The sequence below is a fragment of the Musa acuminata genome, chromosome BXJ2-4, assembly GCF_036884655.1.
Source record: "Musa acuminata AAA Group cultivar baxijiao chromosome BXJ2-4, Cavendish_Baxijiao_AAA, whole genome shotgun sequence".
NCBI lineage: Eukaryota > Viridiplantae > Streptophyta > Magnoliopsida > Zingiberales > Musaceae > Musa > Musa acuminata.
The window spans coordinates 8,524,626-8,543,379 of record NC_088341.1 but is presented as its reverse complement, the minus strand read 5'-3'; the positions used below and the strand labels follow the sequence as shown (position 1 = coordinate 8,543,379).

Below are 18,754 nucleotides of genomic sequence, written 5' to 3'. Positions count from 1 at the left end.
AGTGATGATATAGGTTTGGTAAGTCGACATGTAGTTCGAATACGTAAGGGTTTTCCAAGTATTTTGGTCAAGTAAGAATTATAATATGTTTGAGCACATTCATTATTATTTGAATTTTCTTTTTGTCTTTTTTGCATGTTGTCGTCACGCTGCAGGCGACTTTGGTAGATTCCCGGGCCTTTCCATTAGCCTGCCCAGGTGCAGCTCCCCGGCCCCCACCGTCCATGCCCCGGCTCTGTACACACCAATCACATCGACGCGCTCGCGTGGGGCCCTGCACTCCCCCTCCCTATCCTCCATCGGGTCCCACCCGCCCGATTTAGCGGCGAAAGAATAATTTTAGCGTATCGCGCGATACGAGCAACTCCGTGTCGGGCTTCCCCGATCCAAAGCGCGTGTTATCGCGGAGTTCTCGTCCGAGATCACGAGAAATCGGTCCTTCCCCGCCATAATTAACGTCACCATTCTCGGAGTAATCCAACCATACCACAAGTCATCTCGTCAAGGTTCTGTCTGACGTGGCTGTTCTTTTCTTTTCGTTTAGCCACTGTACATTCCCGATAATGACTCCTACGTCCCCGTCCTCCCTAAGCCGCAATGGTCGCCCGAGTCTCAATTAGGCACGTCTTAATCGATTAATTAAGTACTAGTAGTCGCAGTAATTAGTGTCACTGGTGCCTTAACCATCACGCATTTCGTTGTACTTGGTCTTTGTTCCGGTGTTTAATAAAAACTCACCGCTTCACCCGCCCCCGTCGCTGCCGCTCGTTTGGTCGCGGCGTAAAGGACCGTGCGGGACCCGGCTACTGGCTACTCAGGTATGTCAGACGGGTACGAACTTAGGAGATGGGAAGTTTCCCGCGTGGCCGGCTGAACCGTAGCGTACGTGTCAGCTAAAGGGCACCGGTACTTTTTCCATACCCTTTTACGAGTCACAATTAATTGCACCTTTCGCACCACGGCCGGCAGCTCCAGTCACACGGCAGGTACCGGAGCGGGTAAGAAATAAATATCTGGATAAAGTATTGGTCCCTGAGACGTCCGCTGGTCGTACCGACGCACATGGTGGCCGCTAATCGGGGGGCCCCACCGCAAAATAATGGTGCGCCGGCACGAGGGACACGGTTAGGTGTGTGCACCGCCGGTCCCGAGGCATGTGACTGGGCGGGCCCGCAGTACGGACGGCCGCGATGGATTCCGGTCTCCGTGCGTGATAAATCCCGGTCCACCTTTTATGTCCATCGAGGAATAATTTAATTGCCGTCGATTTGACACACCTGCTTTTTTTCGCAAGGGACAGCAGGCCTCGATGGGGCCCGCAAAGCGGTTCCTTACGTCTCCTCGCACGCGCTGTCGGTCCCGCGGAGTGCTCGAGTTGCGGGGCGGGTTGGAGAGCCGTGTGACGCCGGAGAAGTGTGCCTGTTTTGGGAAGCAAAGGAGCCGAGGGAATCCCTTGGCTCCCCCGCTCTTTCGCTGGTGCGAGATGCAGCATCACGTGAAGCCTGGCCAAAAAGAAACAGAGAAGACGGACGCGTGTGTGGACACTACTAGCGGAGACTGGCAGTTGTCCGTTTCGGGGTTGATCTGGCGTTCGCCTTCATTCCCACCGCCTGCTCCAAATTGGAAGAGGACAGCACTTGTCAGATACGCCGATGAGCTTATCAGTCGGATAAGTGTGTCGGCTTATATCCTGTAACGGAAAGCGACGTGCTACGCGCACCCACCTTTGTTACAACAACTCCCTATCGCCTAATTAAAGGGGAGAAATAAGGCTGAGCTCAATGGAAAAATATGGGAGTGAGAGTATCGCGTGCCAAAATTAGTACACAAACTTCGGGAGAAATTTGACTAAAAGGGCGGATTAATAAGTCCGAGCAGGGATGACGTGGCATGACAACGCGGAGAGTGGTCAAAATGACGGAATCATCCCTGATGCCCTTTAACCCTCGGATAAAATAACAACTATGTCCCTGAAGGTCGCATTTTACGATAATATCCTTATGATAACCGTACGATAGTCAGATGACGTGACGTTTGGGTGGCATGGAGGTAATTTGAATCGAAGTTGAGGGATGGATTGCCATTCTGGGAGCGACCTAATCGCCAGGCTTTGGCCAGTATAAAAGCGGAGGTGAGCGGATCGAAGACTACGGCTTATAAAAGGCGAGAAAGAGATAGCGAGAGAGGAGAAGAGAAGAGAAGACACGGCGGCTTGAGAGGGGAGAAGAGACGGGAGAAATAGAGGAGGAACGGAAGGAGGGTGGGGAGGTGAGCCTCCAAACCCTAAAGATCGAGACGAGGCGTCGATCTGGACTGCGTTTTATTTTTGGAAATTTCTATTTTGACTGAGTTCCCGAGTAATCGAACTCCAGATCGAGGGTTGATTGGTGGGGATTAGCAAAGGGAGCTCGTCTCGGTTCGGATCAGCGCTGGATCGCTCGAGCGACGTTCTTTCTCGGCCTTGATGGCGGTCCTATAAGGGTATCCTCCTGTTCTGCTGTGTTCATGGTGGATTTTCCAAGTTAGGTTGGATTATAAGTGGATTACTCTTCTGTGATGGTTTTTATGGCGAGCCTGGTTTTGTTGTGCTTTTAGATTTAGATATGTCTGTGGTTGATTTTGGTGGTTGAGCGTCTCAGATCTGTTCATCCCAGTGATACCGACGTTGTAACCGGAGAAAGTTTTGATTTGTACGCATTTTGAGGAATTTATTCGTGTTGTTTCAGCGGAAGACTTGTGGCCGAATTAGATCTGCAGTGGTGGTAGGAGAAGAAGAAACATTTTTCTGAAGGCTTTAGGTGGAAAAGATTTCTTGCCAGATAAAAGGGTGTTTATCTGATCAGAGACCAGTCTAACTTGTTTGGATTTTAGATCTTTGCGCTGGAGCGATTAGGGGTTCCGGGAACTATGTCTTCCTTGAGCAGGGAGTTGGTTTTCCTGATACTGCAGTTCCTGGATGAGGAAAAGTTCAAGGAAGCCGTTCATAAGTAAGTCGTCTTATCTTTTGTTGAGCTGCGTCATTTAGGCTATATATATTTTTTTGTGCCGTTTAATTAACCAGCTGGGTGAATAATAGGTTGGAGCAAGAGTCAGGCTTTTACTTCAATATGAAACATTTTGAAGATCTGGTTCAAGGAGGGGAATGGGATGAAGTGGAACGATATCTTGGTGGTTTCACCAAGGTTGAAGATAATCGCTATTCGATGAAAATCTTCTTTGAGATTAGGAAGCAGAAGTACCTTGAAGCACTTGATAGGTGGGATTTTGGTTTTTCATTTAAAGCTTATTTCTCACTTTTTTTAATTGTTTTTTGTGTCTGTATTCAGGCATGATAGGGCAAAGGCTGTTGAGATACTCGTCAAGGATCTCAAAGTTTTTGCCTCTTTCAATGAGGAACTGTTCAAGGAGATCACCCAGTTGCTTACCCTGGAGAATTTTAGGTAAGCTAGTGTGGAATTTAATGGTGATGGTTTTTATAACTGGGCATTCTAATTTATGTTACATAAAAAAAAATGCAGACAAAATGAGCAGCTCTCTAAGTATGGGGATACTAAATCAGCCAGAAATATAATGCTCATGGAGCTTAAGAAGCTTATTGAAGCTAATCCTTTGTTTCGTGATAAATTGACATTTCCACCATTTAAAGCTTCTCGGTTGCGGACACTAATCAACCAAAGGTATGCAATTTTTCTTATATTATTGTTACCGTTTCTGAGCTGTTAAAGTAGAGATGTGCATCATTCATCTGGAAACATGATAGGAACTCTGTGCATGATTCTCATCAAATCTCTTTTTTGCATCTTGCAACTGTTGTTGTGGTCAAGGTCTTAATTCAAACCAACCGTCTTTTTTCTTGTTCAGTCTTAACTGGCAGCATCAACTTTGCAAGAATCCACGCCCAAACCCTGATATTAAAACACTTTTCACCGATCACTCTTGTGCTGCTCCTACCAATGGAGCTCGTGCACCACCACCTACCAATGGCCCACTTGTTGCGGCAATTCCTAAACCCGGAGCATTTCCACCAATGGGTGCTCATAGTGTAAGTGGAATATTCAGCACCTTTGTCGGTCTCTTTTTGTTGTTCTTTTCATGAACTAATATTGACTTGTTCTGAATGCAGCCATTCCAACCGGTTGTCTCCCCGCCAGCAGGTGCCATCGCGGGGTGGATGACAAATGCTAACCCACCATTACCACATGCTGCTGTGGCACAAGCCCCTCCTGGTCTTGTGCAACCTCCAAGTACAGGTTTTACCTCCCTCCAAATGTATATACCAGTTAGTGGCCATGATTTACATGTTATTAATTCACTACCTTGTTGTACTACTGAAGCTGCTTTTCTGAAGCACCCAAGGACTCCTACAAGTGCGCCTGGTATGGATTATCAAACAGCAGACTCTGAACACCTGATAAAGAGAATGCGTATGGGTCAATCAGAGGAGGTATGAAAGAGGCGAGAAAAAAATGCTTTCATGATTCTCTATTAGCTATATCTTGGTTGTACTGATTTCTGAATCAATTTGATTTCTTATGCCATAGTCACCAAATGATTTTAATAGGTATTCTCCGGTTCAAGTCATCCACCCAACATATACTCCCAAGATGATATCCCAAAAACTGTTGTACGTACTCTTAGTCAGGGTTCGAACGTCATGAGCTTGGATTTCCACCCTATGCATCAAACAATTATTCTTGGTAGCTGCTAGAATCATTTTATTTCGTATAACAAGTATTGATTTTTTTGTATGTAATGTTGACTTATATTTATCTTGAATTTTCCTTCCTAGTTGGGACAAATGTTGGTGACATTGGCATATGGGAAGTTGCATCTCGCGAGAGGATAGCACACAGAACATTCAAGGTTCGGGAAATTGGGACTTGTAGTTTGACCTTGCAGGTGCTTCCGCAAGCTAAAAAATTGTCTTCCTTTTTTTATTACAACAATGTAAAACTATGATTTGGAATTGTGGTTCAATGTTACAAGTAATCCCTGTTTGTTTAATTTGCAGGCTACACTAATGAAAGATGCATCAATATCTGTAAATCGATGCTTATGGAGTCCTGATGGATCTATTCTTGGTACTAAATCATAGCTAAGATCTTGTTTCCATTCGTCATGCTGCATCACCAAATTTGGGTTTCGCTGCATGTTTTTTATTCTTAACAAATGTAAATTCTACAACCTTTTGTAGGAGTTGCTTTTTCAAAGCATATTGTCCAGACATATGCTTTTAGTTTGAATGGAGAATTGAGGCAGCAGATGGAGGTAAGTCAATAGTTGTTCATTTATTAGCATCAGTGTACTAGTGTCTAACTTCTTGTTGTTATAGATTGATGCACATGTAGGTGGTGTCAATGACATTGCCTTTTCCCATCCCACCAAGAGTTTGTCGATAATCACATGTGGCGATGACAAGACAATCAAAGTGAGCATCAAACAATATGCTGACTTATTAAAGCATTGTGAAAACTGATGCACATTCTCAATTTTTGTGACGTGAATGGCAGGTATGGGATGCCACAACAGGACAGATGCAATACACATTTGAGGGCCATGAAACTCCTGTATACTCTGTATGCCCACACTCTAAAGAGTCTATACAGGTATCTCAACCGTTAAAGATTAGTTTTGTTACATCAACACTTATGTTAGATCACTTGACATGTTGGTTTGGGTTTTTTTTTCCGTATTGTTTTATTGTCTGGTATTGGAAGAGTCAATCACAAGCAACTCTTTCAAGAATCATTTATATAAATGTTCATTATGCAGTTTATCTTCTCTACTGCCATTGATGGGAAAATCAAAGCATGGCTATATGATTGTCTGGGATCCAGGGTTGACTATGATGCTCCTGGGCATTGGTGCACAACAATGGCATACAGTGCAGATGGAACAAGGTAAATTTTGTTAAGTGAACTAATGTTGGCATTATCTGAAACATTTCTATGCTGTGTAACAAGGTTCAGCTTGCATGTGATGGCCTTCGTTCATGTTATCAATATTTTTTGCCTTCTTTTTTTTTGTGTCCATGGGCATGCATTTATGTCTATGTCATAGATGCTTGGAAGTTTGAAACATTTGTGTGATAGGCATCTTTCTTCGTGTTACTAGTAGGTTTTTTTCTTCCCCTTGTGTTTTCATGTGCATATGTTTGTCAGTCTTCTAGATGTTATTGATTCAATTTCAGGATTGTTATAATATGCGCAACCTCTATAAGATCACATGTCACTTTCTAATATTCGTATTTTGTCCTTTAATCTGCTTGTAGGCTTTTTTCTTGTGGAACCAGTAAAGACGGTGACTCACACTTGGTTGAGTGGAATGAAACTGAGGGAGCTATTAAAAGGACATACGCTGGCTTTAGGAAGCGTTCATTAGGAGTTGTCCAATTTGACACAACAAGGAACCGTTTCTTGGCTGCGGGAGATGAATTCATGATTAAATTTTGGGATATGGACAACACCAGTGTTCTGACTACAACTGATGCAGATGGTGGATTGCCTGTTAGTAACTGTCTTTTCAAATTTTGCTTTGACTATACTGCATATGAAACTTTTAGCTTAATAGAGCTTCTTGCTTCGCTTCTTCAGGCAAGTCCTCGCTTGAGATTCAACCGTGAAGGCTCATTGCTTGCAGTTACAACTAGTGACAATGGTATTAAAATCTTAGCTAATGCTGATGGGCAACGGTTGGTGAGGATGCTTGAGAGCAGGGCATTTGAAAATTCTCGAGGTGCTCCTCAACAGATTAATGCCAATATAAAGGTAATCCTTTATGCCAACTGATTTTTCGGAGAGAATATTACCTCTGATAAGAGTTCTTAAGGAATATCTCCAAACTCTATAAAAAAACATTTTGTAGTCAGTTAATGCACCAGACTAGGTGTGTATATGTTGGACATTTACATAATACACGTAGGCCTATTAAGTCACAAATGGGTCATTCCTAATTACCACATTTGTTGTGAAATTGCCATCCACAGGCCTCTGATCTATAGTCAATGCAGAATCTCAAGATTGGTGATCAATGTCCAGAAGGTAGTGAACTGTTTGATGCCACATTGGTATCTTAGTCTTTGATTTGCAAAATGGTCAACATCGTGGAGGAAAGGCTTAATAAAATTCAACGTTGGGATTCAGATTTTAGTCTTAATTTTTTTTTACATCAGTGCAGTTTTGTATTAGTTTCATTGGAGTTGTTCTGGTGGCTTGAGCTTGGGTTAGAACATGTCTCTGTCTACTAAAACGGTTCATGATCGTGTCCTGAACAGACTTTTTAACTTCGGATAATGCTACAGAAACTGAATCCCAAGTCTTCTTTTAGTGTTTAAGTTCTAAGAGATCTAGTTTTTTTTACAAAAGAGGCATTATTAGGTTAATTATGTATTTACAAAAGAGGCATCCATTGGCCTCTTAGAAAATCAGATAGTATGCGAGTTCGGGATATCTGCCTCTTCCTTTGTTCTCTTCCTCCCATTTCTTCTTTCATCCTCTTACCTGATATGGCTAATAATCTACTGCATACACAAATATTCGGTATAAATTTTGCTGCAGGCTTGTTACACAGAGTGCTCTGTTTTCAGATATTTATATTTTTATTTCCTTCTGCAGACTTGCATCTTTTTTTGACAGTGACATTCTTAATTTGGTTCTTATCAACATTTATGTAACATCTTTCGGAACTTATTGTAATCTTTTTGTTGCTATTCTGTTCCTCAATGAGAAACAACCAGAAATGTTTTTTTATTTGTTTTTAGATTCTGAGCTTGCTGTTCCAGAGGTCTTCTACGCTTTCAGGCTGATTCGAGTTGAACCTGCAACAAAATATTTACATATTTTGTGATTATAGGTTGTCTAAATTTTAAAAAGGTTGTTGGCCAATATTTTAATTTTGTAAATGTCCAACTTTATTAATGAGATATAATGCTTTATGTTATAAATCCTAGATAGAGTATTACGTAGACTTAGTTAATTCAAGATGTTTGTGAGACTTTTTCTTTCAAAAATTTGATAATTCATGCTCAATCTTCTTACGATTTCATTCTCTGCTTCATACAGCCACCCATTGTCAATGCACTGGGAACTGTTTCAAATGTTTCTAGTCCTATAGCAGCTACCCCTGAACGAGCTGATCGAGCCCTACCTGCAGTGTCAATGAGTAACTTAGTAAGTTCATAACACATTACAAGTGTCACAATAGCAAATTTTCAAGTGCTAAGATATAACTAAAACAAAAATTGCAGGCTGTTATGGATAATAATAGGATCGTAGACATTAAGCCGAAAATTTCAGAAGATGCTGAAAAGATGAAAAGCTGGAAGTTAGCTGACATAGTTGATTCTGCTCATCTGAGAACATTGCGGTTGCCAGATACAGTGACAAACTCAACAAAGGTATGTTTATGAATCCATAAATGGAGACCAATTTCTAGGAATTACACTTGCATGGAGACCAATATACATGAATGTTGTTTTTTACATATGAGAAACATATCTATCCATGGATGGGCTACATGTTAAACAAATTCACTTGATATAATGATGTTTACTAGTGGAAACTATGTTTGTTTTCCTGTACATTTTGGTAGCCTTGTTATATAACAATGTTGATGTTTTGACCAAGGATTTTAATTTCGAATAATACTGTCCGTACCGGGCAGTACGTACCGGTCCATCAACAAACCGGTATGCGGACCGCTCGCTATCGGGCAGTAGCGTCGATTGAGACTGTTTCCGCTCTGTTATCACCCTAAATCAACCGTTGTATTAGCAAAGAGAGACAAAAGAGAAGAGAGAGAAGAAAAGAGGAAACCGATCCGATGTTGCTCTCCCTCGACGATCCCGATCAGTCGTCGCCCTCCCTCGTCGGACGTCGCAGATGATGTCGCCTCCTTATCTGGCGCGATGAGGCCTCGCGACTTCTCCTTATCCGCGGGGGGAGAGGCGAGAAGGAATCCTCGGTTTCTTCTCCCCACGCGGGCAGAAACCGAGCGACGTTGCCTTTTTTTTATTTTTTTTTCGCGCAGGGAGAAGGAAACGGTTTCTTCTCCCCACGCGAGCGACATCGCCTTTCTCTTTCTTTTCTTTTTTGTGTGGGGAGAAGGAAATAAATATCAAGGCGACATAGTTAAAATAAATAAATAAATATATATATATATATATATATATATATATATATATATATATATATATATATATATATATATCTCGAACGGTATATCGAAACGTACTGCTTGGTATAGTTATACCGTACCGTACTGAGCTTATTTTGAAACTTCGGTACGGTACGAAATTATGAACCTTGGTTTTGACAAAATAATCTTTTGATATACAGGTAGTTCGGTTGTTATATACAAACTCTGGGCTAGCAATATTGGCACTTGGTTCCAATGCTGTTCATAAACTATGGAAATGGACACGTAATGAGCGAAATCCATCTGGGAAGGTCAGCAATTGTTATTTTGTCGGAACAATACATCCACCGTTGGATTGTTTTCTAATTGCTCCTTGTGTTGATTCTCCAGTCAACTGCATCTGTGGCCCCTCAGCTGTGGCAACCATCAAATGGCATTCTTATGACCAATGAAACAAGTGACGGCAATCCAGAAGAAGCAACCGCATGCATTGCTTTGTCCAAGAATGACTCTTATGTTATGTCTGCATCTGGTGGAAAGGTCTCTTTATTTAACATGATGACTTTTAAGGTACAAGGCATTTTTCAGTGCTATGTTGCAAGTTTTGTTCTTTGGAATAGTGAACATGCATAGGAAGCATTTTTATATTATCTTTCCAAACTAAAAATGTTTCACAGGTTATGACTACATTCATGCCACCCCCACCTGCGGCTACTTTCCTAGCATTCCATCCTCAAGACAATAATATCATTGCAATTGGAATGGAAGATACTACTATACAGATATATAATGTTCGAGTTGACGAGGTGAGCAATCTCATATTTTTATGCATGCTCTTTTAAGTATGTTACATCCGAATGGCCTTTGAAATTGGAACAACTCGATTTAGTTCTTCATGGTTCTTCCCTTTTGGGTTTCTATAGCTTGCCTATAATGTTACTTGTTTTCGTTCTTGGAAACCTACTGTATCTGTATATCCCCTCTGTCCTACCTGTGACCTGTGACTCCAAAATCTCCAGAATCAAACATTTGTAGTGCATTACTGAGTTAGTCAAAACTTGGCTTCTCTACAAGCACTTATATCATAGTGATCCATTATAGTGTGATCACTGTGACGATATAAGATATGGATATTTTTGCATTTCATGATTATGGGAGGAAATTTTAAATTTTTATTGCTCTCTTTGTTGTTTGCCTATTTATGCTTAATCATGTTCTTGCAATTTCAGGTTAAAACCAAGCTCAAGGGCCACCAGAAAAAAATTACTGGCCTTGCATTTTCCCAGTCGCTAAATGTGCTTGTCTCCTCAGGAGCTGATGCTCAGGTTTGCAGAATGAATAATATAGATGCTTTAGGATTGTGCTTTGGCATGTACTTTCTCCAAATAGTGGAGGAATAACTATTCTTTGACCATTGAATTATTTTAGACTTCACTTATGTTTTCAGCATCAGTTTTTATTATGCCTCTTTTATGAGATGTATAGATGTCTGAACACGTATTTCAGGGGCATATATTTTTAACTTTAACATATTCTCTTGAAAAGGTTATCAACTGATGAATTGAAATGGCAGCTCTGCATGTGGAGCATTGATGGATGGGAGAAGAAAAAGTCACGATTTATCCAAGCACCTCCTGCTCGTGCATCCCCATTAGTTGGTGATACCAAAGTTCAATTTCACAATGATCAGACACATCTCTTAGTCGTCCATGAAAGCCAACTGGGAATCTATGACAGCAAGCTTGACTGTTTGCGCTCGGTTAGTTATTGTGCTCTGGTTATTGTTGCAGTTTTACTTGTCAAAAGAGTGCATGAGAAGATTTTTAATAAGAGAATACTGTTGCAAGTCTAAGCATGTTCCTTAGTAGGGCACTTAATTTGAATTTGACGGACCCTATTTCTAGGTTTAGTGCACAACTTTTAATATCTGAAATTTTTAGAAATTGACAGCATTGTTGAATTCTCTCACTGAAGGGTGTCAGGCTTTTTAGATGCTTACATCTAGATCCAAAGGATTGTTCTGTCTTTGACATGTTGCTTCATGTAGAGCTAAATGATGGATCTCTTCAATCTCCTTAGTTGTCAGACAGGAGTTACTCCATGTGCTTTCTGATGTACCTTCTACCAGTGCACTAATCACGCTTTCCCCATGCAGTGGTCACCGAGAGATGCACTACCAGCACCAATTTCAACTGCTGTGTATTCCTGTGATGGTTTATTGGTCTATGCCGGATTTGTTGATGGTGCTGTTGGAGTTTTCGAATCAGATAGCCTGAGGCTTCGTTGCCGGATTGCATCCACTGCCTACATAAGCCCATCCATTGCTAGGTATGAAATTTTTACAAGTCCTGCATAGATGTAGCCTATATCTAATTATGACTGATGGCAAAGATATTAGTCATCTAACCTTCTTTTGCATAACTAAATGATGATGTAATTAGGGTCTAATCATGATAGCTAAAAGGATTTGTGATTTAAATTATATCGAAATATGTTTCCTTTGAATAAATGTTCCATTGCCTTCCTATTCTTGTTTATGTAGGTTGGATTCTTTTTTTTTTTTTTTTGCTTAGATTTGTGTAAGCTACAACATTTTCTCTGACTAAATCAGTTGCTATCGAATCTGTTTATCTTATGTATTGAGAGGATAATGTGTCATATTAAGAAAGATGCAACCCATAACTTTTAAAAACAGCCTTCTAAATGCGTGCCAATGATATTTTTATTTTTATTTCTTATAGAACATTAGATTATCATGAACGACCAGCGAGTTAAGCAATTTGGAAGGCACTTAATCGCTGGTCAATTTCACTTTGATGCCTTATAGGAGACTCAGAATTATGTATTCACCCTGATGAAGTATGTTTTCTCGTTTTATCTTTCCAGTCCTGGATCAGTTCATCCAATGGTGATCGCAGCTCACCCATCCGAACCCAATCAGATAGCACTCGGGATGAATGACGGTGCAGTTCATGTGGTAGAGCCATCTGATCCAGACTCAAAATGGGGTGTAGCCCCTCCCCAGGAAAATGGAGCTCTCCCGTCCTCCTCCAATCCTGCTTTAAACAATAGTCAGGCATCAGAACCCCCTCCCAGGTGACTAACTTCGCTTTAGAACGACGATAGTTATATACCTGAAAGACATGGTATGGTAGGAGAAAGCATAATAGCCACCTCAGAGTCACAAGTGCTCTCTTTTTGTTTCTAGTAACTTGTGGTTCTTGTAAAGCTCCTCTTATCTATTTGGTACTAGAAAGGGTGGGGATAGATGTGAGATGTAATATATATAGCCTATGCTGAAACTTGGTATTGCTTAATTTTGGCATTCCCCTACAACGTCAACGTTGTCGATCGATCGAGTTTTTCAAGTTAGTGGCTACTGTCAGAGAATGCGAATGCTGGACTAGTGATTCTATGGCCCCTACCATGGATTTCTTGGCTTCTCTTCTCATATACAAGTTTCTCACCAAAATGATAATGCATGACTTATTTCAATTTCATGCGGAATTGGTGTGACATCTATTTTACGTTCTAATGATTTGTTAAACAGGGATTAGCAGCTGACCCTTTCTTTTTACCATTTTGTTGCTGAAACTTTGATTCAACTATGGTCTCATTTTGGCTTAATTGGTACCTGAAACAGGTCTCCAGATTTGTATGTGAGCACATTAAGATGAGATGCGATTTCTTTTCCTGGGCTTAAATTTTATTGTGTGACGTGAAGTGTATCCATGCCATTAAATTAAGTGGAACAATGTTGGGAATAGAGAATCTATTACATGAGGGACTATTGCTGTGTGATAATAACCTATTCAAATCTTATGACAAGTCTATGAGTCTCAGCTCAGCAGCTCAACAGGAAACCAACAACTATGAGTCTCCATAAAACTCTGTTCCAACCAAACATCCTTAAAATGTAAGGGCAATCTGAAAAAGAAGCAGATGAATAAAGACCAAGATTATCTTAGGAAAGTTAAGCAACAAGGAGACAAACTATATATCTGGCAATTATGGGTAAAAATAAAATGTTGAATTATGTGAGCAAATAAAGTCGAATTAGCAAGGCATAAAACTTAGGTTCAAATCAGATTTTGATACAGAGCTCCTCCTAAGACAGACCAGCCTGCCACAAATTAATATTCACCTTCACTTGAGTTCCCTAATTTAAGGCAAAATTTGGCTTCCAGCAAATAGAGGGTGAACCTTGGCATCATAGTAAGACTGCTCCTTTGCAAATTAGGTGAAAGTTGAGCAATCAAATAATAACCTTTATGCTTCCAAAAGTAAGGCCATGTAAATTATCACCCCTAATCCTTGATGCTTCAGCCAAAACAAGGAATACCAGAAGCCAGACCTCAGTGTCATCATTTAGCAGGAAGAGAATCGATAGAATTAGAGGAGGTTCCGAACATTTGCACCACTTGCAAACATAGAATGCTGATCTAATATTTTTTTTAACTCAAAATCCTCATATAGATTCCCAACAAATAATGAATTTAAATTTCCAACTGCATAATTCTGATCTCCGAGTCTTACTGGCTTCATATCTACCTACGTAAAGTTCTCACAACTTCCATCAATTAATTCTGAGAACCATCAATATAAATTCCAAAATAATCTTTCAATGGCATCATAAAAAAAAAAAAGGATCTTGACGAATGGCACTGAGAAATCATCTACCAAATCATCCAAAAGACTTCAAATTAATCCAAAAAACTTTCAACTGGATTTCGAGTTCCAAACATTTTCACAAGATATATAACTGACTAACTAGAATAAGACAGATTCAAGTTTCCACCGCTATAATAGACAATATCACGTAGCAATTAAAAGAAAGCCAACATCGAATCGATGACTTCTGAATCGAACGAAACCCGAAATGGTTTTAGGATAGAACAAAAGACGACGCGTCGCGCACAGACCGGCAGATCTCACCGTAATTCGATGTCCCTTCACCCTCGGCTCCGTCGCAGTGGGTTCAAGCAGGGTTTTGTGCCGGTCGCTTGAAGGGTTCTCGAACGAGTTCAACACGAAATGGAATAAGGCCACCGGAAACTAAAACCCTAATTTCAATGGTCCAGATCACTTGATGGATGGTCGACAACGTGCGAATTTTGTCGTGCTGTTGTGCAGGTTAAGGAGATGGTTAATTACATTTCCCCTCGAGTTATTTATAGCATTCCGATCCTTATATTTTACAAAATTAAATAAAATATATAAATCTATTTATATTTTTTTAAAAAAAATTAAATAAAATATCTAAATTTATTTATCTTAATACAAGTAATTTTATCAATAAAAATAAAAAAATAAATTATAAAAAATATAATTTTAACGTTTTAGTTAGTAGCGACGGACGACGTTAGTGGTGATAGATGACGACATCGTTGAGGATCGTATATGACTATTGTGGATGAAAAGAGAGAAAGGGAGAGGTGAGAGACGGTCTCTATGCGTCAATGCTTACACAATTGTTAAGTGATAAAAAAATCACAAACGAGGCAATGACTTTCCCCAAGGTCGTTTGTGACCACTTATAATCGATCCAGAAGTTGTGTACGGAGCTGGAGGTGGAGAGGAGCATGACGACGTCAACCAAGATGGAGGCCATGTCGATGATCCTCCAACTCCATCGCAAGAAAACTAAGGTCTATATGGAGGTGTGGCAGTTCAAGTGCTTCATCGAGGAGAAGATGACGTGTGACTAGCAAGAGATCGCCACCCTCGAAGATCTCCTCCTGAAGTATAACGAGACCATTATCCCCCTCTTCTATGATGTTGAAACCTACCGCCATCGCCTCTTCAACTCTGATATTGGTGTTTTCGATGCCCCTACATCCAAGCCAGAGTCTCCAAATGAGGCTACCACTATCGACGCCCAATTCGAAAATTGGTGATGGTCAACATGAGAAGTTGAATTGGAAATCAGTAGTAGTGGCCTTATTTGGAGACTCTAGCTCGGATGCAGGGGCATCAGAAACATCAATGTCGGAGCTAAAGAGGCGGTGGCGGTAGGTTTTGATCTCATAGAAGCGGAAGATAATGGTCTCGTCATACTTCAAGAGGAGGTCCTCGAGGGTGGGGATCTCTTGCTAGTTATACCTTGTCTTCTCCTCAATGAAGCAATTGAACTAGTGCACCTCCATTTGGACCTCAAACTTCTTGCATTGGAGTTGGAGGATCATCGACATGACCTCCATCGTGGCTAACGTCATCATGCTCCTCTCCCCCTCCAGCTCCATACATAGCTCTTGGATTGACTGCAGGTGGTCGCATATGGCCTTGGGAAGACTCGTTGCCTCATTCGTAATCCTTTTGCCGCTTAGACATTTGTGTCGGCGTCAATGCATGGAGAGTGGCTCTCGCCTTTCACCGTCTCTTTCCTTATCCACAATAGCTACCTATACAGCCATTAGTTGTGTTGTCGTCCATCACCATCAATTAGAATATTAAAATTATATTTTTATTAGTAAAATTAATTATGTTATGATAAATAGAATGTTTGATTTTCGTAATTAAAGAGATGTTAATATAATTTTTTAAAGTATACATATCAAAATGCTAAAGGTAACTTACGACTGAGAATCTATAATTACCCCAAATGAAGATGATGCTTTTACAATCTTATTAACATTAAAAGAATCCTTAATGATAATTTAGGCATCATAAATTGTTTAGCTAATGTATTGAAATTGACAGGATGTCATCACCTATGCTACCTGGAGATTCGTGACTGATCCGAGATCGCACAGATTCCCGTCCCCCAACTTCGCCGCCTCGCATAACTTGCTTCTCTGTAGCCCGTCCGTTCAACAATGAACGGTGACGATTCGCGGGTGTAGCCCGCGGCCTGTTCTCACCCATTTCGGAGAAACCCAGAAAGCGATCCCAGACGGAGACTCCTCCCTCGTTGGTGTCCAACTGGGTGGTTATTGGTGGGTCCCGCACGTAACATACGTTGGGTCAGTGACGTCTCGGTGACTCCATTCTTCTTCTTTGTTTGCATCTCCAGCTTGTTCTCTGCCCCCTTTTCCCCCTCGGAGTCGGCAACTCGATCGCTCTATCTGGCAGCGTAGGGGAGTTGATGATCGAGTGATTGAATCCCAACGAAGGCCTTCCCTGTGGGTGGTGAGTTCAAATTCGACTCTTTAATTACCTTAATTTGCTATATTTGACTGTCCTTGATCTGCTTTGTTTGGGATCGCTAGATTGTTTGCATTGGTGGCCCTTTGTGTTGATCTCAGTTTGACAATTGGATTCTTTCGCCCTCGTGGTAGAGTTTCTTATTCGTTTGTTCCTCCTTTGGATTTTGTTAGGTTACTGACGTTGATTTCGATCGCAAAATCGTTTCTTTGGGAAAAAAAAGTGTTTTTTTTTATCGGGTGTAGCTTATATTGGTTGCTCACGTAAATTATCTTCTTCGATTTCCCTTAGTGGTGATCTCCTGACTATCTGGAACTGGTAATTTAGACTTCAATCTTTTATATATGCCTTTGGTTGTTTACTGTGGCAGTGTAGCCTCCAGTGAATTGAGACGGGAATTTTTCCCAATTGTTTGGAATCCGATTCCACTGTTCTCAAGTTAACATCGATGAGATGAGTACTTATTATGCTTAATGACCATGAAAAATTTCGCATTTACTTTATTCCAAATCTTAATATCAGGATGATGGAAGAAAACTCAATAATCCAAAAGCGAAAATTTTCTATCCCTGACATCAGAAATTATCAGTTCTCGTATTACAGAAGCAATTGTATATGTTTTCTTTTAGTAAAGTTGAAATCTTGCTGTAAATTTAGAGACAGAAATTTTTATGCTGCCTGAAGTGTCAACCTGCAATTTGTTTGAACAAATAAGACAACTCTTATTCATTTTTGCAGTGATTGAGGAGCACTGCAAGCATTGGACCTATTTCTCTTCACATGGGGGAGTATCACAATCCAGGGAACAATTTCGTCGATGAGAGAGCTCCCCCCAAATTAGACAATATTCGGAAGGTCTCGGTCATCCCCCTTGTCTTCCTTATATTCTATGAGGTATCTGGTGGCCCCTTTGGGATAGAGGACAGTGTTCAGGCTGCTGGCCCTCTTCTGGCTATACTTGGCTTCCTGATCTTTCCCTTCATATGGAGCATTCCTGAAGCACTGATCACTGCTGAGATGGGTACCATGTTCCCCGAAAATGGAGGTTATGTTGTGTGGGTCTCTTCAGCTTTGGGCCCTTTCTGGGGTTTCCAGCAAGGTTGGATGAAATGGCTTAGTGGTGTCATTGACAATGCTCTGTATCCAGTTCTTTTCTTAGACTATTTGAAGTCTGGTGTTCCAGCTTTGGGAGGTGGGCTGCTGAGGACTTTGGCAGTGTTGATACTTACAGTTGCACTGACTTACATGAACTATAGAGGATTGACCATAGTTGGCTGGATGGCTGTGTTTCTTGGGATCTTTTCAATTGCTCCTTTTATTTTGATGGGGTTGGTGGCGATTCCGAAACTCAGACCATCAAGGTGGTTGGTGGTTGACATAAACAAGGTCAACTGGAATTTGTACTTGAATACGCTTTTTTGGAATCTTAATTATTGGGACTCAATCAGTACTTTGGCAGGAGAGGTGGATAACCCTAAGAGCACCCTCCCGAAGGCTCTGTTTTATGCACTTATCTTAGTTGTTTTTGGCTATTTATATCCTCTTCTAGCAGGGACAGGAGCCATCCCACTTGATAGGGAGCGATGGACGGATGGTTACTTTTCCGATGTGGCCAAAATTCTTGCTGGGGTGTGGTTGAGATGGTGGGTGCAAGGGGCTTCAGCTCTATCCAACATGGGCATGTTTGTTGCTGAAATGAGCAGTGATTCTTATCAACTTCTTGGAATGGCAGAAAGGGGTATGCTTCCAGAGTTCTTTGGCAAGAGATCCCGCTATGGGACTCCTCTCGTGGGGATACTGTTCTCTGCTTCTGGCGTTCTTTTGCTGTCTTGGATGAGTTTTCAAGAGATTGTCGCTGCTGAGAATTTCCTGTACTGTTTTGGAATGATTTTGGAGTTTGTGGCCTTCATAAAGTTACGACTGATCTACCCGAATGCTCCTCGGCCTTACAAAATTCCTTTAGGGACTGCTGGTTGCATTCTGATGATTATCCCCCCTACTATCTTGATATGTGTGGTTCTGGCGCTTGCCACATTGAAGGTCATGGTTGTAAGTGTTACAGCTATGCTTATTGGGTTCATCCTGCAGCCTTGTCTCAAACATGTGGAGAAGAAAAGGTTGTTGAAGTTCTCTGTGAACTCTGACCTCCCTGATTTTAGGGAAGCCCAGCGTGAAAATACTGTGGAGTCCTCCTTGATCGATTAGGTCAGTACCATCACACAAGTATGTTACCCTGAACTTTTATGTACTGTAATGAGATTGATGTTGCAGCAGTGCTCAATTGTGCATGCAAGCAAACTTCTCTTTGCATCTTGCTGCCAAAGTTACTCTAGTTTTTCCGTCTCTGTAAGATTTTATCTCAAAGAAAACATCTTAAAAATTTGTGTGTCGAGAACATAACCATGCAGACTGCTCTTGTTCTGCCACTTCCTGTAATGCAATGATCTTGTCTAAGTTAGTCAGCAATCCTTTTGCG

General features: G+C 41.1%; 2 protein-coding genes across 4 annotated transcripts; both read left to right on the top strand.

Annotated features, from left to right (window-relative positions):
- Positions 1–2,171: 2,171 nt before the first annotated feature.
- On the top strand, positions 2,172–12,635 carry LOC135609865 (protein TOPLESS-RELATED PROTEIN 2-like). Of its 3 annotated transcripts, none has more exons than XM_065103603.1 (27): positions 2,172–2,268; positions 2,373–2,481; positions 2,727–2,987; positions 3,077–3,256; positions 3,327–3,440; positions 3,519–3,677; positions 3,862–4,042; positions 4,124–4,250; positions 4,335–4,444; positions 4,562–4,697; positions 4,790–4,899; positions 5,012–5,081; positions 5,195–5,268; positions 5,333–5,428; positions 5,511–5,606; positions 5,773–5,900; positions 6,272–6,506; positions 6,594–6,767; positions 8,061–8,168; positions 8,246–8,395; positions 9,336–9,446; positions 9,526–9,705; positions 9,813–9,941; positions 10,365–10,460; positions 10,709–10,894; positions 11,291–11,463; positions 12,022–12,635. In XM_065103603.1, exons 3-27 carry the CDS (start codon positions 2,908–2,910, stop codon positions 12,233–12,235), a joined length of 3,417 nt encoding a protein of 1,138 aa, XP_064959675.1. In that variant the 5' UTR covers positions 2,172–2,268; positions 2,373–2,481; positions 2,727–2,907; the 3' UTR covers positions 12,236–12,635. The 3 variants fall into 3 exon arrangements, with proteins under 3 accessions (XP_064959675.1, XP_064959676.1, XP_064959677.1); XM_065103604.1 differs by having other exon boundaries at positions 2,178–2,481; positions 2,727–2,798; positions 2,872–2,987; XM_065103605.1 differs by having other exon boundaries at positions 2,178–2,481; positions 4,124–4,244.
- A 3,494-nt stretch (positions 12,636–16,129) lies between these two features.
- Positions 16,130–18,551, top strand: LOC135609867 (probable polyamine transporter At1g31830). Its single transcript, XM_065103606.1, has 2 exons — positions 16,130–16,263; positions 17,017–18,551. The coding sequence occupies exon 2, from the start codon at positions 17,059–17,061 to the stop codon at positions 18,481–18,483; it is 1,425 nt and encodes a 474-aa protein (XP_064959678.1). The 5' UTR covers positions 16,130–16,263; positions 17,017–17,058; the 3' UTR covers positions 18,484–18,551.
- The last annotated feature ends 203 nt before the right edge of the window (positions 18,552–18,754 follow it).